We start from the raw sequence: 24,377 nt of genomic DNA, 5'->3' as shown, positions 1-24,377 counted from the left end.
CTGGGTGCATATCTGTGTGTGTGGGACCTGGGTATGCACATGTGAGGGTGCGGGACCCAGCCGTGAGTGTGTTGCGGGTGTGAGTGTAGGGGACACGGCGCGTCACGTGTGAGTGGGTGTGCACGCGGCCCCTCCCGGTACCGGCAGCACGGCGCCCTCTAGCGGCCGCAGCAGGAAGCAGTGTGCGAGGAAGGGAAAGTGAAAGCGGGCCCTAGCAGACCGGGAAGGAGGCGGTGAGGCCCAGGGCAGACGCGATGGGCAGGGGGTGAGAACAGGAGGAAAGGGCAGAGGAGAAAACCGGAGGAGAACGCAGAGAAGGCCAGGCTGCACTTCTCCCGGCGTTCTCCTCAGGGACTAATGTGTCTCCAAGGCTGACACTGACCTTCTTGGGTGACCCGGGGCACTGGCCTCACACGACACCATGGGGCTGGCTTGGCCCTTCAGCTAGGGGAGCCTTCAGACCTTCCGATGCCCCTCCTCCAGTCAGGGCTGGCTCAGGCCCCTCTGCCAGGGACACACCCTAAACCCCCACCCCATTCCGGGGTCTACAGTCCAAAAGGCCAGAGAAAACGGCCCGGGCACCCTCTCTGTGCCGGGGAGGCTGGGATCCCATCCTTGGGTGGCCACTCTTCCACAGGTGAAAATATGTGTACTGACACCCCTGCCCTGTCTGGGCCTCAGTTTCCACTTCTACAAATGGGAAGCGGGGCCACTAAATCTCTGTGTCTGTCAGTAGGCAGATAGGGGGCTGTCCCAGGCACCACAGGTTCCTAGGAAGCTAGCTCCAGGGGCTGGGAGGCTAACTTCTGGGCCGCCCCCAGGCCTCAGGGCCTCACTCTGTGGCCACCTCCCGGCCTCACCTGGGACCCCCTTCCAGTGCCCCGCAGGGCCTAGCCAAGCTGTCCACAGTTTGAAAACCTTTCCTTCTTGCCCAGGACATGAAGCAGGCTTGGTCAGGGACCAAGAAGGATAATGACGGTCAGGTACCAGAAAGGGTTACTACTTCCAGTGCTGTCCCCCGACCACCAGCCAATCAAAGAGCAGGTACACCAAGCAGGTGTGGAGGGAGCCAAACCCAGGCAAAGCCAGAGGGCAGGGCCCAGATGGGCGTGTCTGCCCCTGCCTATCCCACCCTCGCAGCCACTGATGCCACCACACGTGCCCACCTCCGCCTCTCCTGTGCCTTCTCTCCCGAGGCCCCTCTGGGTCCCTCCCCAGTCTCTGGGTGGACAGAGTACCGGGTGTCGACGCTGCCCCTGAGGGCTCTAGGCGCATAAACTGGGGAGAACACGGGCCTCCCGATGCAAGACAGCCAAGTGGTGAAGAGGCTGGAGGCAAGCGGGGCCCTGCCCACTGCGGGGGGAGCACAAACCCGCACAACCGATTTGGAAGTGTGGCATTGTCTGGTAAAGCTGACCCTGCGTATTCCCCACGACGCGGCAATTCCAGCTTTAGCGGATCGACACTACAAGGACTCATGCCCACGTGCCCACGAAACATGGATCAGACGTTCCTGGAAGTACTTCAAAGAAAGCTTAAACCAGGACCCACCCAAGTGTGCCCTCCGGAGGAGGGGAAGAGAGAGGTGTGTTCACACCAGGGAGGATGAACCAGCTATGGCCAGGTGAAACAGGCAGTAACACCAGTTAGATGAAGGTCAGCCCAGGAAAACCCAGCTGCATTCTTGGGGGAAGCCGACCACATGGGAGAACCACAGAGAACACCGCGAAGCAGTCCCCAGGCAGGGCGCCATGGAGGCCTCTGGCTTTCCAGCCCCACGGGGCCCGCAGAGCACAAGGTTTTCTCTGGCTCTTCGCTGGGGTCTGTGTGTCACGAGTGCCATCTGCAGGGAACAGGGGGAGGTGCAGGGACCCCCGTGCCCAACAGAAATGCGCTGAGCCCTGATGTGAGCCGGGGAGGCAAGCAAGAACTTTCTAGCAGCTACACTGGCAAAAATTAAAACAGGCAGGTGAAATTAACATAAAATATTAGCACTGGAGCGTGTAATCGGTACAAAAAATTACTCACGAGCTTTTTCACATTCTTTCTCTACCATTCAGTCTTGGAAATCTGTCTTGTGCGTCCAGCACATCTCGATTTTGACCAGCCACAGTTCAAGTACTCGGCAGCCATCGGCAACACATGACCACCGTCCTCAACAGCGTGGCTCTGGAGAGCGGCCAGGGCCGAGAGGCCTCCCACCTGCCCTCCTGCACACAGAGCCCAGCCTCCTGTTCTGCCCTGTGGCCTCCTTCTCAGATGGCTCATTTGCTGCCTTACCAGTGACAGTGGTCTTCTCACTCTGCCCTGTGTGCTGACAAAAGCTGATTTACGTCCTTACAACAAACAAATAAAAAGATACAAAATTTTGGGGTGCCTTCCTTTGAGGGCCTGGGGAAGAAAGAGGGCCTAGATCTCAGGTGTGCCAAGGGGCTTTAAGAGAGTCTCTAGTGCCCCAGGAGGGTCCAGGAGGTGGCTGGCGGGCCAAGCGTTCCTCACTCCCCTTGCATCCACTTGGCCCTCAAACCCACAGGTCTCTTGGCTCTCGCACACGGGAGAGGGGCCTCACAGTGAACAGGTCCTTCTAATCCATTTCCTGGACCCTGTGAAAACAGATCGCTCAGGACAGATGCAACCCCCCACCCCAATCCAAGTACCCCTGGGTAACCGTGTTTTAACCAAGTCTCTACAGCATCCACAAAACTGTACTTTCTCTTCATGGCCACCATCAAAACCATCTAGAACAAGTCAAGACAATGCTCTAACGTCTAAGACACCCTCAACGGCCCCACAAGCCAAACCCGGACACCACAGGGCACCTCCACGTGCCCACAAGCACCTGACCCCTGAGAGGTGCCCATCGGCAACCTGACCAAGACTAGGCTGACTTTTGACCCGGGAAAGAAACACGGCTTCTCTGGACACAGCGGGTCGGTTCCAAGGTGTCCCTGACCAAGGATGTGCCATCTCTAGCTTCTCTGTCTCTCACGAACTGAGAAGACAGAGCAAAAGGAGACAGAGGGTGATCAGGGAGGGCCGAGGGCCCACAATCTGTAAACCGCCCCCCCACCCCCCCACTGACTACTTTGCCCAAATTGGGCCTGCCCTTCTGTGGCCTGGGGCAGCTGGAGCCTTTGTTCTCTTGTCTCCACACTAAACCCTATTCAAATCCCAGCTGTGAAACTTGGCCCCTGTATCTTTTGATACTTTACCTGACCTATGAAAAGGTCAGCTAGGCCCCTCCTTAGAGGACAGTTATATAAAGGTCAGCAGATAACCACATCCTGTTCTTTTTGGAAAGAAAACGAAACGAAAACTGGGACACCCCAGGAATCCATGGAGGCAGGAAGGCAGATGAACTTGACCATGTGCAGGGACACTCACCTGAACTTGCCCGTCCGCACCTGCAGGGCTCTCATCCCGCACCGCTGGGCACCACCGACGTCACCCACGATATCGTCTCCAATCATGATGGCCTGCCAGGCAGGGAAATGAGCTCAGAAGTGATGTCAGGGGAGTTTATTCCTGTGCTCCTTCAGCTGTTTTGACATAATCAACTGCTTGATTTGATGTTTAAAACTACTACCATACAAATTAGGCAAGGCAATATTGTCATCGTATTGACTAAAAGTCAACCCACCTTGAATATATCTCCTGCTGCCCACTCTCCCACCCCCCAAGAGCCGAGTGGCTCTGAACAGCGCATACGTGGGCAATCTGAAATCAATCCTCAGGTGTCAAAGTGATAACGGTGTCACAAGGCCACGTGGGGAGGCTGACACAGATTCGCCTCTACTTGAACACAGGCTGAACTTTACCTGCAGCTAAAAACTCCGTAACCAGGTGCCAACCACTAGCCCTGTGAAAATTAACTAAATTTCTGGCAAATCTTTGTAGCTCACAGTTTAGGACCTTTTGCTTTCAATAATGAGGGTACTACCTATAAAACCAAAATAATATGCAAACAAAAATACACACACACGCGCGCGCACACACACACACACACACACACACACACACACACACACACACACAAAGGTAACGCTTGCAGCCCGGTGATCATTTCAAAAAGCAGCCTCTGGGATATACTCTCCCACCCGACACAACATGAAAACCAGACAAATTATGTGAAACAACAGTTTTCAAGCCACTGGACATCAAGCAATGAAGGGCAATGATTTTTAGGACACAGGAAACATAGGAAGTGAACCCCACGAGTATATTCAGTTTCCAGACTGTGGGTGCAGGGAGGGAGAACCACACAGAGCCTGGCAGACTCCCCGAATGGAGGGAAAGAGCTAAGGGCTGGGAGACCAAGGCAGCTGAAGTTCCCAGGATGGAGTATCAGAGAGGAGGGGACTACCCAGAGTAGAAGGGCACAGATCCACAGAGGGTCCCTCTGAATGAGGCAGCATTCTGCAGACTGCTGATCAGCACACGTGAGTGAGGAAACCACCCGAGGCCAGGGAAAGAATCACACTGCAAAATGAAAGAAAACAGTGCCCGGACCTCACACAGGGTTGGGAATAGTGCCTGTTCCCACCAGCCAGACTGGAAAATCTCATCATTCACAGGGCACTGGGTAGTGTTCTCAGGAGCATCTTGCCTTCGTAGTGGGGAGTAATTAGTCTTAGACCAAACCCTGCTCTGGCACTGCCTCCCAAGTCTCTAAAGCAAGACCTGGAAGGATCAAACTGTTTCCAAGTCATTTAAGTGCATCCCAGAACAAAGTGCATACGAAAATATCCAGAACCCTCCCCCTCCGAAAAGTAGAATTTGCAACGTCTGGCAACTAATTTAAAAAAGCGATCAGACATGCAACGAAGGCAAACATCACACATAATGAACAGAAAACTCAATCCATCTAAACTGACCCAGAACTCACACAGATGTGGGAATTAGCAGACAAAGACATTAAATTAGTTACTGCAACTATCTTACATATGTTCCAGATGTCAAGTAGGGACATGGAAGATAAAAGAAAAGATCCAAATTGAACCTCTAGAGATGGAAACTACAACAGATTGTTTTTTCCGACAGAGAACTGCTTTTATTTTTAATTACTAATAACAGCGCAATTTACTGACATTTACAACTAATCGCAAGTGTGCGGTACTAAATAATGCTTACATTTTATTTATACTGGTAGCACCTGAAATACATTATGTCTGGAATGGAAAATCTGCCAAATGAAATTAATAAAGGATTACACAACACAGAAGAAAAGATTAATGAACTTGAAGATATAGCAATAGAAACCATCCAAAATGAAACCAAGAGAAAAAAGTAACTTAACAAAAATGAAGAGAATATCATCAAGCTAGGACATGACTTCAAAGGGCCTGATACACATGTAACTGGAGGATGAGAGGAGGTGACAGAAATAAAATGTGACTTCCTAGTGGCTAAAAATTTTCTAAACACAATAAAACTGATAAATCCACAGATCCAAGACCCCAATCAACACCAAACACAAGAAACATGAGGAAAATTACATTAAGGCACAACATAATCAAACTACTCAAAGTCAGGGACAAAGCAAAAATCTTAAAAGCTGCTGGAGCAAGAAAAAAGTACTGTTACACAGTAAGAAACAAAGATAAGACATGAGATTTTCCACTGGAAACAATGCAGGTGAGAAGACGGTGGGGCGCCATCTTTAAAGTACTGAGAGAGGGAAATGCCAACCTAGAATTCTATACCCAGCAAAAGTATCCTTCAAAAACAAAGGCAAAATAAAGGCATTTTCAGATATCTTAAGCTTAAAGGCATCATCACCAACAGATCCACACAAAAGAAATGTAATAGGAAGTCTCTTAGGCAAAAGGAAAATGGTACTAAGTGGAAATATGGATCTGCACAAAGGGACAGAGAAAGAGTGATCCATGGCATATGTTGATCCCTTCTTCTACCAGCCAACTCCTAACAGGCTTTCAAGACCACCACCTTTGAACCCAGCTGGGATATGAGGCCCCCCCAAAACCCTCTGGTTACCTCCTGGCACGTCCCCTACTGCACTGTACTGGTTCACTCATCGTTCTTTTCTAGAAACGTGTGAGCTCCTGCAGGCAGGGCTATGGGTTGATGCTGGCACTTAGCTGATATCCAAAAACTTGACTGGATCAGTGTCCTAATTTAAGGCATGGCTGCCGACGTCAGGAGACACTTAGGAGGTACAGCCAATAGGTCTCCTCACTGGTCACCAAAGTAGAGTCTACTTCAGTGCTGCCTGAACTTTAGTCATTAGTGGGTCTCCTTTTGCGATATCCACATGTATTATGAACATTATTGTTTACGTTGATTCATACCTTCTTACATATGTACTTTTTTTTTTTTAACGTTTATTTTTGAGACAGAGAGAGACAGAGCATGAACAGGGGAGGGGCAGAGAGAGAGGGAGACACAGAATCTGAAACAGGCTCCAGGCTCTGAGCTGTCAGCACAGAGCCCGACACGGGGCTCGAACTCACAGACCATGAGATCATGACCTGAGCCGAAGTCGGACGCTTAACCGACCGAGTCACCCAGGCGCCCCACATATGTACTTTTAAAGAAAAAAAGAACAGCTTCCCTCACTTAACTACCACAAAACTCTGATTAAAAGCTTCAAAATATTCTCAGGACAAGATTCTGCTAGTGGAAGAAAAATCGGACGCCTTAGACATCAAACACGCTCCAGATCTGTTCTCAAGTCCAGTTGGGATTTTACGTGGTTGGAGGCCAGATGGGTCTGAGAAACCGGACTCCACGTGACAAGACGGGTGTCCTGATGCCGACAGGGTGGAAGCTTTGAAACTGACAGTCACTCCACAAGTCTCCCCTCTGGAATTCAGATGTCAGGTGTGGGTGGCTAATCAGTGAATAGATACACCAGCCAAAATCAAGGACAATCCAAACGATGACTGTGAGGCATTCACACTGGGGAAATGAATTTGGACTCTGCCTGTAAGGACAGGAGTCCGCAAGGAACATGTCTCCCATCTCAGAGTGGGGGATATAGGGCAGTGGAAGCAGAGGCAGGCCTTGTGTGACCAGCAGAATGGACAGACTGAGCTCAGGTTTCAGATGGGGCCAGAGGAACCAGGCTCAAACTCCAGCTCTGTTAGCTACTAGTTCTGTGGTCTTGGGCAAGGCTCCGCTTCAATCTGTGAAAGGGGTCTAAGTGGTGTGGCATTTAAATGAAACCATATCAATTACGCATCGAGGACAGTGCCTGCGCATAAGTTATCTGCATGTGTTTAAAAGGAAAAACACACTAGGAAATGTTTTGTTGGGGAAATTCCTGATCTAGCCCTGTTGGAGATAGTCCAGTCTCTATGATGGCACTCTTGCCTCCAGTGACCCAGCACTTTTGTATTAAGCCCCTGTGGGGGGCAGGCAGTGGGGACACAGGGGATCAAAGAGACACAGTCCCTGCCTTCATGGAGCTCCTGGTTGAATACAGAAGACAGACGTTCATCAGACAATTTCATAAATACACAGCCAAGAATGTGATAACGTGCAGGAGGCTGTGAGGGGTAGTGGTCGGGGAAGGCTTCCTGGAGGACGTGAGGTTTTGAGCTTCAACCTGAAGGGCAAGAGGGGCCGGCCAGGTTAGGAGGTAGGGGCACTCCCAGCAGGGGACCCCATATGTGTGCTAACAACCCATCTGCCGCCCTTCCCCAGGGCAGGGCCATACAATGCATTCCACAAAGCACAGGCTAATAAGCCCGAAGCGACTGTCCTTGGAAACATCTGAACAGGCATTCAAATAACTGGAGAAATCACGAAGAGTTTGTGGAAAAGGCCAAAGACTGAGCTGGTGCCACTCTGGGGGTCAGAGAGGTAGTTCCAGGTAAACACGAGGCTCTTCTAACAACCAACACAGGCTGCCTCGGAGGTACCACTCAATCATATTCAAGCAGAGGCTGAAGGGGCCTTCATCAGGGAGGCCCCAGGTAGAAGCTCGGACACGGACAATGACCACCAGCACTGAGACCTCTGCCAACGGCTAGTGGCCACAGCCACCTGCCACATGCATGAGGAACTTGAAAAAAACTGCATTTCTTCCAGCGAATATTCTAAACTTCATACGCTTCACCAATGGCCTCTGATCTTATCTCCAATCCCACGTTTTCCAAAGTCAGTTTTGCACACGGGTGACACGCTGTTTGATTTTAGGTACAACACAGACATGCATTTTAATGTAACCGTTTTGCATTTATTTTTAGAGTAATCTCTATGGTAAGTAAGGGATTCTGGTTTTCCATTTAAAGGAGTGATCAAAGGTCCTTTTATTTATTTATTATTTTTTTTAAGTTTATTTATTTTGAGAAAGTGAGAGAGAGTGTGAGCAGGGGAGGGGCAGAGAGAGGAGAGAGAGAGAGAGAGAGAGAGAGAGGGAGAGAGAGAGAGAGAGAGAGAATCCCAAGCAGGCTCAGAACTGTCAGCGTGGAAAGCCCAGTGCAGGGCTTGAACTCACGAACCTCAAGATCATGACCTGAGCCAACACCAAGAGTTGGTCGCTCAACCAACCGATCCACCAAGATGCCCCCAAAGTTCCTTTTAAAATACATTTATTTAAGTTTTTAAAAATGAATCGATTTAAGGGGTGCCTGGGTGGCTCAATCGGTTAAGCATCCGACTTCAGCTCAGGTCATGATCTCATGGTCCATGAGTTTGACCCCCGCATCGGGCTCTGTGCTGTCAGTTCAGAGCCTGGAACCTGCTTTGGATTCTGTCTCCCTCTCTCTCTGCCCCTCCCCACTCATGTTCTGTCTCTATCAAAAAATGAATAAACATTAAAAAATTTTTTTTTAATTCCATCGATTTAAAGAAAAATTAAGTGAGTAATAGTGCCAGTGCCAAGTACCCAGGTATGGTAAAAATTGGAAATTTCTTCTAGAATGACTGTTGGCTTGGGAGAGCACTGCCAAATACAAATGGGTTTTTTTTTTTCTTAGTGTTTACTTATTTTTGAGAGGAGGGAGAGGCAGAGAGAGAGGGAGACACAGGATCCGAAGCAGGCTCCGGGCTCTGTGCTGTCACAGAGAGCCCGACGCGGGGCTCGAACCCATGAACCACGAGATTATGACCTGAGTGGAAGCTGGACACAACTGACTGAGCCACCCAGGCCCCCAAATCCAAATACAAGAAACAGCCAGGGGGCTACGTGTGCCTCCTGACAAGAGCAGCAGGGCTCACACACGGGTGGTCCTGCAAGCCAGGGTCACCGGGGCCACCACACGGCTCCTCCGGGAGGAGGGCGCCGGACCAGCCACGAGCCCCAGGATGAGATTCTGCTTTCTGCCCTTTCGAGGCCTCTGAACGTTCCTAACCTTCCAACCTAGGGCCCTGTCCATTGCTACCGGAGGCTCCGGGGGCCATCTTGCTAGAAGTAACTTGGAAATGAAACAGGTCTTCCAACGAATCCGTGTCAAGCCTGATGCCTTCCACGCTTCTGGGGAAAAGAAGATTTTGTGCACACGTTCCCCCAAGGCAGTAGAAAGTCTTCGCCCTCGGAACACAGCCTCCCGGGGCTTCCTGGGCAAGGCCATTTGCTGCTGTGACCCACAAAGGCGGAAGCAGAGATCTGGGCCCTTGGAGGAAGAACTCCGGAGAAGCGGCCGCTGTACTCGGTCACGACGAGCCGATGCCCGATCCGGGCGGCGCCCCGAAGCCGCGTGTGAGGCTGGGGGAGCGCAGGGGTGCCGGGGACGCTGCGGGGCGTGCAGCTGCCCGGAGCAGTGATGCCTGTCCGGGCCAGCTTGTGGGCTCCGCAAACCAAAATGCACTGGGGCCTCCGGGGATTTCACAGATTTACTATCGGTGAAGGGCAATGATCACGCGACGAGGGGCAATTATTGCCAAATCATTTAGGATTTAAAAAATCATTGGCAAGAAGATAGAGGTCAAGAGGTGCGCCGTCGGGGGAAATAAAAAACCCCTACCTGTCAGGCCCGGGATGCACTTCCTTTCTGACTGCGATACAGTGAAGGCAGGGCAGAGGCACCCGGCGAGGCTGGACTCCCAGGGAACACGGAGACCCGGAGAGCCGGAGGGAGCACTGAGCCTCGCAGGCAGGTCTTCCGGTCTGAGCTTTCAAGCAGCTTCGTTCACGTTTCTTCAATCTTTGTCTGCCAGCACCTCCTTACCGTCTGCCAGGGGAAGAACCCGCGCTGACAGGTGACCGTGTTTGGGAGCAAGCCCACCTGTCATACACTTTCTGGTCGCCCCAGGACTCTGCCCAGGAGCTCTCCTCCCTCTCCCAGGGCAGCACAGCAGGGCTGGCGGTGAAGGAGCCGGGGGCTCAGTCCGGATCTCAGCCCCGAGGGGCACACACCCCTCCAGGGAGATGCCTCAAGAGGACATCTAGCACTCGATGCGTCCCGGGTCTTCAGCCTGCAGGTCTGGAGGCACCCGGGCCCCCTCAGAGACCCGGAGATGGCCCACGGCTAAGGAATCCCCCCACAGTCCGACACATTCGTGAGGCCCAATTCCAAAGCACAGCACAACTCAAAGACCGCTATGTCATAAAAAAGTAAAAACGGTGTGGTAAGGATGGGGCGGGGGGGATACAACTGGTAAGGAAGATAAACTGATACCACCTTTCTGAAACAGAAATAAGCAATGTTCGGGGCACCTGGGTGGCTCAGTCGGTTAAGCGTCCGACTTCGGCTCAGGTCATGATCTCCCGGTTCGTGAGTTCGAGCCCCGCATCGGGCTCTCTGCTATCAGTGCAGAGCCCGTTCTGGATCCTCTGTCTCTCTCTGTCTCTCTCTCTCCCCGCCCCTCCCCCACTTCCTCTCAAAAATAAATAAAACATTAAAAAAAAAGAAAAAAAGAAGCAATGTGCATCATGGCCCAACAACTACCCTCTAGGTAAGATTTCTCCACAAATAATTAGATTTGTACAAAAGGGCACACATACAAGGGTATTCATAGGGTTTGGTACGATAGGAAAATTGGGAGTCATCTAACATCCGACAACAGGGGATACAAAGAACATTATGGTATAGCCCATATGGAAGAACACCACAGAGCCACAGACGTTATTTTGTGAAAGTGTCTAAAAAGGCACAAAGGAAACTGCTCCCAATACAATATTGTATTTAATACTTAATATTGGAAAAAAAAGAAGATCATTCAAACTGTGTGTTAAAAATGTATCTACAGATGGGGCGCCTGGGTGCCTCAGTCGGTTAAGCGTCTGAATCTTGACTTCAGCTCAGGTCATGATCTCATGGTTGGTGAGCTCGAGCCCCACGATGGGGGGTTCCGTGTTGACAGAGCAGAGCCTGTCTGGGATTCCCTGTCCTCACTCTCTGCCCCTCTCCCCCTCTTGCGTGCTCTCTCTCTCTCTCTCTCTCAAAATAAAAATAAACTTTCTAAAAAAATGTATATCTAGAAACTAAAATATTGGAAGGGTTACGCGGGATCTGTTATTCTGGTTCGTGGGATGAGGAACAGTGTTTTTCCTTGTACTTTCTGAATTTTCCCTGTTGCCTTTAACAAACATCACGTACTTCACACGATGAAATTCTTGTGCTTTGAGGAGAAGAAAATCTTATTTTTAAAAAGGCTCTTGGGGCGCCTGGTTGGCTCAGTCGGTTGAGCATCCTATTGCGGCTCAGGTGGTGATCTTGTAGTTTGTGAGTTTGAGCCCTGAGTGGGGGGCTCTGTGGTGACAGCCCAGAGAAGGTTCTGGATGCGCTGCACCCCCTCTCGCTGCCCCTCCCCCTCCCACGCTCACGCTCACATACACCCTTGCTCTCTTTCTCTCAAAAACAAATAAATATCGTTAATAAGTAAGTAAAGGTTTTACAGACCCCTTGTGACTGGGATACATGCCTACGACAACCTCAGAGCCACAATTTCCCGAAACTCCAGACAGTCTCAAACCCGGGGCTGTGGTGTCAGGCCTGTCCCTGTCTGGAGACAGAGCTTCACGTTCAAATCCGGGTTGCAGGAGCTGGTCCGCTCTCTCCCGGTGCTCTGGGCTCACATGGTCCCTGCAAGGTCTCCCTGAACTGACACCCAAGACTCGCGGGTGGCGGGCCTGAGCTGGTGGAGGGGACTGGGGATGGGCCTTCCGTGGAAATTCCCGAGGGGGACGAGGCCATGAGAGAAATGAGTGGCCCCGCTTGGACACTCCCTCCCCACCCACAGGTCTCCCCACCCACAGCCTGTCCGCGTAGCCGCGTAGCTAGAATGAACGATCTGAGAACCAGTGAGCAGAATGACAGCAGAATGACAGAGCCTAGTCCGCGTTTTATGCCCTGCCCTCTTGGGAGAAACCTACAACCCTTGCCCACATGTTCGACAGACCATCCCTAGGGCATTTACCCTCACCCCCTAAGATCCTGTCTAACTTTATTTTCTATGGTTGGTATTCAGTCAACAATATTTAGTATTTTTGAAACTAGAAAGTGATACTGTCCTACTTCGTGTGCCTTTAAAAAGTCCAATCACCAAACCGAAAAATCCTGCTATGTGGCTGACGCCCCCCTGGAGGCCTGGGGCACAGCAAAGGCCTGGAGGGGATGGGGTCCTGGCCACAGGCCTCATCAGCAGATAGGGTTTCTGTGACTATTCCCTAATGCTGTGGTTCTCACCTGGGGGGCAACCTTGCCCCTGGGGGGATATTTGGCAACATCTGGAGACAGCTGTGGTTTCACAACTGGGGGAAGGGGTCCTAAGCATCCGGTAATGCACAGGGTGGCTCCCCACCACAAAGAATGATCTGGCTCCCAAATGTCAAGAGTGCCGAGGTGGGGAATCCTGCCTTGACCTCAATATGGAGGTGCAAATGCCTATGACGAGGACTGGAGCAAGGACTCCACGAAATAAATAGGTTTGTGACGGTTCACGTATTCGAGGTCCTTCCTCTCCAAGCCTTGGGCTTGGAGTGAGATGGGCGCCCCCCCCCCCCAACCCCCAGCTTCTTGGCTGCTGTGTACCGACTCCCGTGCTAACTAAGCACTCTGGTTTCAACAGTCCCAATTTCCATGAAACCTGCATGATTTGCAAAGGACGGAATTTCTACGTGTATGGAAAACTGCCAAAACCTTCACATCATTCGGGCTGTAGTATGAAGCTGTAAAACCACCCACTGATTTCAAAGCCTTAAGCCATGAGAAATTAGGTATTTCTAGAAGCAACCTTTAAGGTATGTTATTCTTTGCCTTATTACTGAATCCTGGAAAGGGCCTGCTTACCTCTAAGAGGTTTGAATTTCCAATCTATTAGAGTAATACCAGCAATCTGTTATTTCTAGGCTATCGAGGAAAGGTTAGAATGGAAATTGCATTTGGGTGGTTATGTCCATTCTGAGCGCAGGCTGAGGACTCAGCAGAGGCAGCAGGCCCTGGCCTGGAAGGAGCAGTTATCAAGGGAAATGACTGCTGATAACTTTATTGATTAAAGCGGCTTGAAAAATTTAAGGTTTGCCACAGCCCTGGCACTTCCACAGCAAGACTGCTCCTCACAGGCATTTTTCATTAAAAATAAAGAGGCAGGATCAGAGAATTATTACCTTGTGCATAAGACACAGTTCATTTGAAATGGCCTTATTTTGAAATACTGCCTTAAAAGGTCTACACATCCTGAGGCTCGAGTAACGTTAATGAACGTTTTAGAAAAACGGTGGGGTGAGGGTTTAACAGCACACAGAAGTTGCCACTCAACTGTCAAGGGGAGAGACAGAAATGACATTTGAGGGTGGAAGGGAGAATGATAATATGAGAAGTAAATAAGATTCAGCTTTGCCACATGTGCTCAGAGCCACCAGAGAAAACAATTCCTTAGCTGCCCAGGGTATCCGATGCTCGCCATCGACTGGACAGCCGAGGGACCTTGACCTCATCACACACAAAGACTCACCAGGAATCTAAAACACAACGCCCACAGCCCCAGCACCCGCCACATGAGATGCCCAGATTAACGGGACGCCCATACGGGCCTCGGCTGCTCTTTGGGGTTTGGAGAGGACAGTTTCTCATTCAGAATGGAAAAGGTGCCAGCGGGGAAAATAACTGAAAAATGCCAAAAAGCAAAAAGAGGAGGGGGGAAATCATCCCAGGTCGAACTCTCCAAATACATCCAGCGATAATGTGATGTCCAGTGCCCCCGGCCTTACTTTCTAGACAGGGGCAGCTTTTGTTGTGTTGTCTGTTTGGAGGAGGTTCTGAGACGACTATGATCACACTGCTCATATAATTCTAAATACCGGCTTTTAAATCCAAGTTATGGGAGCCTTTCTTCCGCCCTGTAACAAATCATCTTCAGAATTTATTCCCTCTTAAACGTATCCAATGAGTAGGATATAAATATATACACAGTTGTTTACATTTAAGAAATGGAAAGGTGGGGCGCCTGGGTGGTTCAGTCGGTTAAGCGTCCGACCTCGGCTCAGGTCATGATCTCGCGGTTTGTGAGTTCGAGCCCCGTGTCAGGCTCTGTGCCGACAGCTCAGACCCTGGAGCCTGCTTCCGATTCTGTGTCTCCCTCTCTCTCTGCCCCTCCCCTACTTGTGCTCTAACTCTCTCTCTCAAAAAATGAATAAATGTTAACAAAAGGAAACAGAAAAAAAGGTAAGCCATAACATTTATAAAAAGGGCTACCAACGAGACAGGAGTAGGAAGAGAAAGAAAAGGACAGAAGCTCCACTCCCTTAACTGTATCTTATTTTAGGGATTTGATTTTGAAATCAAGCAAATATTTTACATAACTACAAAAAAAAATGTAAATGTTGAGGGGTGCCTGGGTGGCTCCATCAGCTTCGGCTCAGGTCATGATCTAAGTTCAGGAGTATGAGCTCAAGTGCAGCTCAGCAAGGAGCCTGCTTGGGATTCTCTCTCTCCGTCCCTCTCTGCTCCTCCCCCCCCCCCCGCCGGGTGGCTCAGCTGGTTAAGCATCAGACTCTAGATATCTGCTCCGGTTGTGATCTCACAGTTGTGAGATCAAGCCCCACATCGAGCTCTGTGCCGAGTGTGTTGTCTGCTTGGGATTCTCTCTCTCTCTCTCTCTCTCTCTCTCTCTCTCTCTCTCTCTCTGTGCCTGTCCCTGGGGCTCGAACTCATGGGTCATGAGATCATGACCTGAAGTCAGACGCTTAACTGACTGAGCCACCTGGGTGCCCCTAAAAAAATCCTTTGTTACCTTGGGAAGATGCTAGAGAATCAACTCATTATTCTGAAAACTAATAAACAATGAAAAAAAAAAAAAAACCAGGCATTTATCTGGAGTTCCCTATATGAACTGCGTCCCAGGGTAACAAACAGTTGGTGAGCAGCTTTCCTATATAGAAATAATCCAGAGGGAAAAACGAAGAAGGAATGACAGAATTCAAATATCACCATTCTGCTGCCTTTGATGAATTAAAGGAGTCAACACCAATCACGAATAGCAGCTAACAACACAAAAGGAGAAAAGGGGACACTCTGTGCCTACTGATGGAGGACACATCACCGCCTATAAAGTAATCATGAAAAAACTGAACCAGACTCTGAGCGAGCTTCTAGATCTAACTATCAATCTCCAGAGAACAGAGGACAGACGAGCATGTGAAGGAATACTTCCGAGGTGTAATCAACGAAATCCAGACTGTGGGAAATTCCACAGGACAAACTGCCCAGTTTCTGCTTCATAATGTTGCAAGGAAAAAACAAGAGGGAGATGGGGGTGGGGTGGAGTTGGGAATCAGTAGATAAAAACACCGCTTGAGAATCTCACGGACCAATCACAATGCAAGAGCCTCATCTGAGTCTGATTCAAACAAATTGCAAGCAACATGAAACAATTATAAGACCAACAAGGGAACGTGAACAATGATTGGACATTTAATAATATTAAAGAATTATTGTTGGTATTCTTTAGACGTGATAATGGCATTATCTATGATTTTGAAACAAATTCCTATCTTTTAGGGGCACCGAAATATTCATACATAAAGTAACAAGATTTCTGGGATATGATTCAAAATAATCTAGGGCAAGGGCGCCCGGTTGGCTCAGTCAGTTAAGCATTTGACTCGATTTTGGCTCAGGTCGTGATCTCATGGTTCATGAAATCGAGCCCCGTGGTTGGCTCTGAACTGACAGCCAGGAGCCTGCTTGGGATCCTCTGTCTCTCCCTCTCTCTCTGCCCCTCCCCTACTTGCACACACACACGTGCACACTCTCTTTCTCAAAATAAATTCATAAACATTTCAAAATAATCTAGGAGAGGGGCACCTGGGTGGCTCAGTTGGTTAAGCCTCCGACTTCGGCTCAGGTCATGGTCTTGTGGTTCGTGGGTTCGAGCCCCACATCAGGCTCTGTGCTGACAGCTCAGAGCCTGGAGCCTGCTTCCGATTCTGTCTCCCTCTCTCTCTGCCCCTCCTCAGCTCGTGCTCTGTCTCTTTCTGTCTCTCAAAAATGAATAAATGTTAAAAAAAATTTATCAAAATAATCTAGGGGAGAAGAATGGGTAGAGTATAGATTAAACAAGAGGGTATTAATCTTGAAAGGGGTCCTAATGGCCAAATACGGGACAATCTGACAACAAAATAAACAACAACGGGAATGAATTGTAACTTAGAGAATAAAACAAATAGCCCTGAGTCCATATTGGAATGAACAAGCAAATGGGGACAAAAAAAGGAAAGCTCTTTCTTACAGTAAATTCCAACTAACAAATACAGAAGGAATGACAGAAATACAAAATGACCATTCGGCAAACACCACAGTAAGAACTGCTTCAGGTAAAAATTATCACTGGAGGGGCGCCGGGGTGGCTTGGTCGCTTGAGCATCTGACTCTTGACTTTGGCTCAGGTCATTTTCCCCGGGGCCATGGGATCGAGCCCCACATCTGGCTCTGCACTGAGTATGGAGCCTGCTCGAGATTCTCTCTCTCCCTCTGCCCTCTCCCCTACTCACTCTCTCTCTCTCTCTCAAATCAATCAAACAATTAATTAATTAATTAAAAAGAATGATTGATCAATGGATGCAAACATTGAGACGGGAAAAGAAAAATGGGAAAGGATACTTACACAGACAACATGCTTTCCCACAGGATACTTACTAGTTAATGGGACAAGGAGTAACTTCACAGTAGAGAACCCTGGCACCTATCACCTCCGACACTGATCAAAGTGAACCTCACCAATAAGGGGCAAAGTGCCATCATGCACCTGTCCCCGTGCAGCACATCAAGAGGGCACAGCACTGTTTCTGTGAGATTCCTGCCCAAAGTGCATAGCCAAAAATTAAATGAAGTCACAAGGAAACATCAGGAAAAAACCTGATGTTGAGGGATATTCTACAAAATAACCAGCCAGTACTATTCAAAAATGCCACGGTCCTTAGAGACCAGAAAGGCTGAGGGACTGGCCCAGGAGGCAGGACACAGGGGAAGGGACTGCTAAATGCAACGTGTCCCATATAAAGATGCGGATGTGCTGGCCCATGATGACATCTGATCTTATAATTCTCCCACGATTGTTATGCAAGATGTTAGCATTTGGGGAAGCTGGCTTCAGGGCAGATGGAAATTCTCTGTGCTAATTTTGCGACTTCTGTAAGTGTGAAATTACTTCAGAATGAACAGTTACACATAAGTTTTTAAAGTGGTTATTAGTTGATAATTAGTGAGGCTTGGTGATGGGAAACGAGGAGCTCATGATGCTACTCTCCCTACTTGCACAGATACTTGGAATGTTCCATGACAAAAAGTTAAAAAGAGGGGCTCCTGGGGGGCTCAGTTGGGTGTCTGACTCTCGATTTCAGCTCAGGTCATGATCTCACAGCTTTGTGGGTTTGAGCCCCGGGCTCTGCACTAACAGTGTAGAGCCTGCTTGAGATTCTCACTCTCTTTCTGCCACTCCCCTGCTCACACTCGCTCTCAAAATCAATAAACTTTAAAAAAAATAATAAGGAAAAAAAGTTAAAAAGAGGGATTTCAGAGACAAAACAACCGCACAGGAGATGTGGACCCCGTTTGGATTTGATTCAAACATATCAACGTCAAAGAACATTTCTGAGCCAGGCAGGGAGACTTGAATATGGATTACTGGGAAATACTAAGGAATCACTGTTGATTTTGTAGGTTGGGGTTTTTTCCACTGTGATAAAAAAACACATAAAATGTACTAATGTAACCATTTAAAGTATACAAATCAGTGGCATAAAGCATAGTCACATTATATGACCATCACCCCTGTCCGCTTCCAGACATTTGTATCACCCCAACAGGAGACTGTCCCCATCAACAGCCCCTCCCCACCCCCCACTCCCCCGGCAATCACTAATCTATTTTACGTCTGTACAGATTTTCCTATTTGGGACGTGTCATACAAATGCTACGTAACATGTAAAATACGGCCTTTTGTGCCTAGCTTCCTTCGCTTCCCGTGTTTTCCAGGTTCATCCACATCGTGGCATTGATCAGTATTTCATTCTTTTTATAGCTGAAATATTCCATGGTGTGAATAGACCGCATTCTGTTTATCCGTTCATGTGTCGATGAACATTTGCATTGTTTCCGCCTTTTGGCGATGTTGAATAGTGCTGCTATGAATATTCATGTAGAACTTTTTGTTTGGACACCTGTTTTCAATCCTTTTGGATGCGTACATAGGAGTGGAATTGCTGGGTTATAGGATGCTTCTGTTTACCTTCTCCAGGAGCTGTTTTCCAGAGGGGCTGCCCCATTTCACATTCCGGCCAGCATTCCCACACGAGGGCTCCAATGTGTCCACATCCTCGCCAACGCTGGCCATCTTCCCTTGTGTTTTGTTTTTAAAATGATTATGGATGGCCATCCAAGTGGGTGTGAGGTGGGATCTCACTGTAGTTTTGATCTGCATTTCCCTGACTGATGGCACAGAGCATCTCTTTGTGTGTTTGTTGGCCATTGTTAGATGTTTTAACGTGTTGTAGTTATGTGAAAAATAACTATCTTTTTTTTGGAAGGCATTACTAAAATATGAAAGGATACACATGACAACAAATCTGGGATTTAAAATACAACAGCAAAAAAAAAAAAAAAAAAAGAAAACAAGTTGAAAAAAGGCAAAAAAGATACAAGGGAATGCGGCAAAAATCTTTTGTTAAATCTGAGTGATGGCTGTGTGGGGGGAGTCGCTGTATCATTCTGCTTTCATGTATGTCTGAAATTTGCCACAATAAAAAAAGAAATTCTACCCTATGAAACAAAGTCGTGAAAACCCAGGGTCATTACTCCTGTGGTCTTTGTTCATTCAAAACACAAGCCTCTCTCTCTCCTCTCTTACCAACCTCACAAGGCATTTTTCTGGGTTTTTCCTGGCAACCTCAGAGACCCTGCCTTCTGAGATTCACAGATGTTGGGGAGACTGGGGGAGGGCCAGAGGGTCCAGACTTCTGGGACTGTCCCCATGCATCTTGAGAGACCGGTGCTCTAGACCAGAACACATGTGGGAAATTCGGGTCCAACAATCAATCAGCAAGCATCACAGTGGTCCTGGGGGCACAGCCTCACTGCAGATGCTGATGCTGTCCTCAGTGCCAACGTCCAAAACAGACAGCCCGGGGCCCGCTGCAGACATGTGCCCACGGTCTTTTCAGCGATGCTCTCGGAAAACCACCTGCTGTTGGGGACCAACTCCACACTACCTGGGAAGTGGGAGGCACTGGAGGCATCAAATTCTTTTAAAAAATCGTGCTTTTTTCTTTTTAAGATGTTGGGAAGGCCATCTGTGCCAAAAACAGTCATAATGTAAAGGTAGCAAGACGCACGATTTAGTGCTTACATGTTGTTTGACTCTTGCTGTATGTTGGCCTTCCAATGAACTATTTTTTTCAGTTTATTTATTTTTTGAGAGAGAGCACGTGCATGTGCACGCACAGGGGAGGGGCAGAAAGGGAAGAAGGAAAGAGGGAGAGCAGATCCCCAAGCTGACAGCACAGAGCCCGATTCGGGGCTCTTCGTGAGATCGTGACCTGAGCAGAGATGGAGAGTCGGATGCTTAACCGACTGAGAGCCACCCCGGCGCCCCTCAACGAACTATGTTTAAAACACTGACACATTAATACACTTCAGTTCTCATTCGTCCGGAGAAGAAGCAAAAGTCACTGGGACACAGCCACAGGCATTTCTTACTCTTACGCTGGAACGCATTCCACAGGCTGAAAGCATTCTGTGGGCCTCCTCTGCGGTCTTTCCCCAGGACAATCAGCTCTGATGGGTGGAAGGGCCCACCTACCTGGCTGCCCAGCCAAACCCCACAGGCTGCCCAAGGCCTCAGGCCCACCTCAGGCCCCAGGGCTGCCCCACCTGAGTGCCCGGGCCCCCCCCCCCCCCCCCGACAGACCCGCTTCCACACACGCCCGTGAGCGGCTGGCCTACCTCGTGAGACTCTACCCCCATCTCCTGCAGGGCCGACTGGAAATACCCGGGAGCGGGTTTCCCCACCACTTCGGCCTTGATTCCACAGGCATACTGGGAAAATAGAAAAGGACACATGGCATGGGTTTAGGATTAACAGGTGGATACGGATCCAAAGGCCTCCCTCCAGGGAATCAAGGAAAGAGTGCCCCAAATGTGTCCCCCGGGGGCCGGGAGCCTCCAGGAGGCAGGACACAGGGGCTGCGAGACACATCTCATAGGCAAGAGCATCGCGACCCCACATCAGGGTGCACAGGATGCTGGGGGCACCCCTAGTGGGCCCCCTGCTCAAAAACCTGAGCACGGCAGGAGGCGGGCCACCTGGGCTGATGCTCTCATTTGTCACCTGCCCTCCAGGAGAAAGGGGCCATGGCTCTATCTGCCAGTGTGCTCAACCCTCCCACCTGAGCACAGGCAGGAAGGAGCCAGGGTAGCAGTTGAGTGACCTGGGGCAGGTGATCAGGCATGGGTCAGAGGGGACCCTGGGGAGCCCCATCTGAGCCTGGCCCTGGAAGCTGGAGGAGGGAGTCGGGAAGGAATCCCATCGGGACACATCAAGCTCCAGGTGTCGCAGGTGTCAGGAACGAGGCAGGTGGTTCGATGAGAGTCTGAGAGAAGAGTGGCAGTGGGGATGCTGGAGGGCCAGCCGGGTCAACAGCCGGCAGGCTGGAGTGTGGGGGAGCGTGAAGGACAGGACAGTAGAGTGACGACCAAGGCGTCTGAGGAGCCAAGTTCTGGGGCAGAGAGGGCGCTCAGCTTGAAGGCCCGAATAGGAGGGCCCACTGTGGAAACCTAAGAGGCGATTCAGACATGGGAGTACACCCCCTTCTCCAGAAAGACCAGAAACACCCCAAACAGCCCCGAGATCTGAAGGAGGCTCGGACAGACTCAGGGAGGTACCTCGAGCGCCTTTGTGTAGGCACCGACGTCCAGCATCAGGCCAGAGGTCTCCTTGTAGTAACGTCTACAAAAGAGCAGGAGGGGACAAGGTGAGCTGGGCCCGGGAGCCGTACCAAGAGAGACTGCCCTGTCCTCGTTCTGCCAGCTCAAGAGAGCAGAGCCACGGGTAAGGGTCTGTCCAGATGCCACACTGGGCACGACCGATGGAGGTCGGCACGACAGGGCCCAGGGCCAGGTCACCACGCCCGGGCAGGAGAGCCAGTGGGCCAGCAGATCTCAGTCCCAATGGTCCCCTGCTGCCGGCCTCTGGGGACCCCCGGGGGCAGATGGATCCAGCCGCTAACACAGAGAAAGACAAGTGACCCGTGTTCCAGGGAAGGACAGCAGGTCCCCAGGGCATGTGGTGAACCCCTAACTGCTAATAACTAACCCCTAATTGCTTCCTGAAAAAGAAAACTCCATTATTCCACGGCACCCCACCGCAGCTCCTATTAGCCAGAGGTCAAGGTGCTAGGTTTCAGGGGCCCCAGATGCGCTTACGAGAAGACAGCTATCTCCTCCCTGTCTCACTGGAGACCCACACAGCTCGGCTCTTGGAAGCATGCCTTTCTGAAGATGATCTCGAGATTCTCGGGAGCACAGTGCCGGCCCTGGCCTCCACTGTCCGGCCCACCCCAGGCCATAGGCAGACCCCTCAGGACACATGGTAGACGAAGCCTTCTTCTCTCTGAGCAAAGCCATTTGACCATAAAGAGGAACAGAGATAGTTTAACCCGTGCCTCTCTACAGACAGGGTTCCTGGAAGCCTGGGACTATTAAAATGTGAGACCCATCCCACCAGGTGCCCGGCTCTCTTTCCCATGTCCTTCGGGTCTGGGAGACATTGGACAACACGGATGCAGAGACCCAAGAGAAGTTCTCAACATGATGCCTCACATGCAGAAAACTGCTCAAACAATATTAGAGAATATTATCACTGCATTTACCCGGCTTGAGCTACAGGCGGTAAGACCCCGGCTGGGCCAGAAAGGAGGAACGCAAGTCTTCCCAGTTTGTGGGGGTTACAACCTGTTCTGTGCCTATCGGTGAGAACCGAGCTTCCCGGGAGCTGCCTCGGGGCTGTGCCCTTCCCTCCAGCTCGGCAGGGCCCGGGAACCCTGCCTGTTCGGCTCTGCCCCACCTGAGGCCCCGAGGGCTGCAGGAGCCTGGCCGGTGGCCGCCAGCACACAATGCCCGCGGGCAGTGCCGCAAGGCTTTGGCCAAACTCTTGGCTTTGGCCAGGGCTGGTCCCCCGGCACTCACTCGTCACGGGGGTTTGGAGCCTGGAGCCCCTGTGACGAAGCTGGGGTGGTGGTGGGGTGGGGGGGCTCCTGTCACGACAGGACTCGTTGGTCTCCAAGCGAACCCCAGGTTTTCCGGTCAGGGATCTGAGGCTCTGTGCTCTAGGGGCCACCCCATAACCAGCCGGGACACCGCACACCTTCAGGAAGATAGATGCCTGGTAGTCAAAAAGAACTACCTCCTGCTTACAGAACTGGGGGCCTAAAAATGCTCCCCCTTTTATTTATTTATTTATTTATGTATGTATGTATGCATGCATGTATTTATTTTTAACTTTATTTATTTTGAGAGGGACAGAGAAAGAGGGAGGGAGAGAATCCCAAGCAGGCTCTGCACTGTCAGCACAGAGCCCAACATGGGGCTCGAATTCACACACCATGAGATCATGACTGGAGCCGAAATCAAGAGTTGGACACTCAATTGACTGAGCCACCCAGGTGCCCCCTTAAGAATTTTTTTTTAACTGAATCTGAGTTGTTTTTATAGTGTCCGGAATTTTTCTTTATTTCCTCTTTCTTCAGGAAAACAAAAGAGCCACCTTGAAGGCCATCTGTTGGCTGAAAACATTTTTAGAGGCACAATAAACAGAAGTACCTGTTGGGGTGCCCGGGTGGCTCAGTCGGTTGAGCGTCTGACTTTGGCGCAGGCCATGATCTCACGGTTCGTGGGTTCAAGCCCCGCGTCGGGATCTGTGCTGACTGCTCAGAGCCTGGAGCCTGTTTCAGAATCTGTGTCTCCCTCTCTCTCTGTCCCTCCCCTGTTCATGCTCTGTCTCTCTCTGTCTCAAAAATAAATAAACGTTAAAAAAAAAAAAATTTAGAAGTACCTGTTAATTTTTTTAAATGGAAAAGCCCAGGTTATTCCAGGAACATAAGCGATTTCATGCAGTATCTTTTGTTACTGGCATAAGGAGAGCAACAGCAAGCCTGGTTGGAACACTCAGTTCCAGAGTGTTCTGGAACATTCGGTTCCAGCCACAAAGAAGAAACTGGGGGTGCTGGGAAAGACCGGGAAAAGCTGGGGAGAAGCAGTCAGATAGATTTTATGCTTTATTCTTCTGCCCTTCCGATTATTCAGCACGGCCTCCCTTCAAAATGACCACTTGACCTTTCCCACAAGAGCCATTAACCTTCCATAGTCTGTCGCGTAAACAGCTTAATTTTCTGACGGCAGCATGACAGAAGAAATTACAAAGGCAATTCCCACTCCCGGTCCAAACAGATGCCAAATGTAAATCACTCCATTTCCAGGAGGAGGACATTCTGCCCCAGTGCCTCCGCCGTCCTGCCTCCTCGGGGGCGCCGCTCAGCCCTGTTCTGGCGGAGGACGGCCCCTCACCATCGACGACCCCCACTTGGACGGGACAGCTGTCCTTGGGCTGTCCCGAGAAGCTGCTGACCTAAGCCCGAAAGCTGGCGGTTCCTTTCTCTCGTTTTTGAGCACCCGACCCATAGCCCGAGTCAGAACACCCTAAGTCAGAGGCACCCTAACCGCTGCTTCGTAAAACAAACCCTTGCCTACTCTTGAATGACAAAGCTAAAAAGCAGCTGATTCCATTTGCTTTTCCTGTCCAACAACATATCTACTTTGATCGCTACCTAAAATCTGGAACAAAAACTTGTAAAAATTAGAGACAATTTTCAAGAAAAAACTTTTAACATAAATGAGTTATAACAGAGCTTCTCAATTGTGCTGTTCTCTGGGGAGGGGTTGATTTTAGGGGTGCCTGAAGGACCAAGCCTGGAACCTAAG

The 24,377-nt window shown here is 50.0% G+C and overlaps 1 protein-coding gene and 1 long non-coding RNA gene across 6 annotated transcripts in view; one reads left to right on the top strand and one right to left on the bottom strand.

The window, feature by feature from the left end:
• LHPP (phospholysine phosphohistidine inorganic pyrophosphate phosphatase) overlaps positions 1-24,377 on the bottom strand; it is a 118,841-nt gene that overhangs the window by 68,347 nt on the left and 26,117 nt on the right. For 3 of the 5 annotated variants that reach the window (XM_019424679.2, XM_019424680.2, XM_019424681.2), the window contains exons 4-6: positions 21,285-21,348; positions 20,346-20,438; positions 3,385-3,476 (exon numbers count right to left, since the gene is read on the bottom strand). The exons of 1 other annotated variant lie outside the window; for it this stretch is intronic. In XM_019424679.2, the coding sequence (XP_019280224.1) occupies positions 3,385-3,476; positions 20,346-20,438; positions 21,285-21,348 (249 nt within the window). The remainder of the gene's footprint in view (positions 1-3,384; positions 3,477-20,345; positions 20,439-21,284; positions 21,349-24,377) is intronic. One more of the 5 variants, XM_019424684.2, reaches the window with a different exon arrangement.
• On the top strand, positions 764-2,368 carry LOC109252303 (uncharacterized). The gene is made up of 2 exons (XR_002073938.2): positions 764-1,585; positions 2,061-2,368. It is a non-coding gene; the product is annotated as an uncharacterized LOC109252303 (long non-coding RNA).

This window comes from Panthera pardus, unplaced genomic scaffold (genome assembly GCF_024362965.1).
Source record: "Panthera pardus isolate Hobbes unplaced genomic scaffold, ASM2436296v1 HiC_scaffold_22, whole genome shotgun sequence".
Taxonomy (NCBI): Eukaryota; Metazoa; Chordata; class Mammalia; order Carnivora; family Felidae; genus Panthera; species Panthera pardus.
Note: the sequence above shows the minus strand (reverse complement) of the source record. Positions and strands in the feature narration are given on the sequence as shown.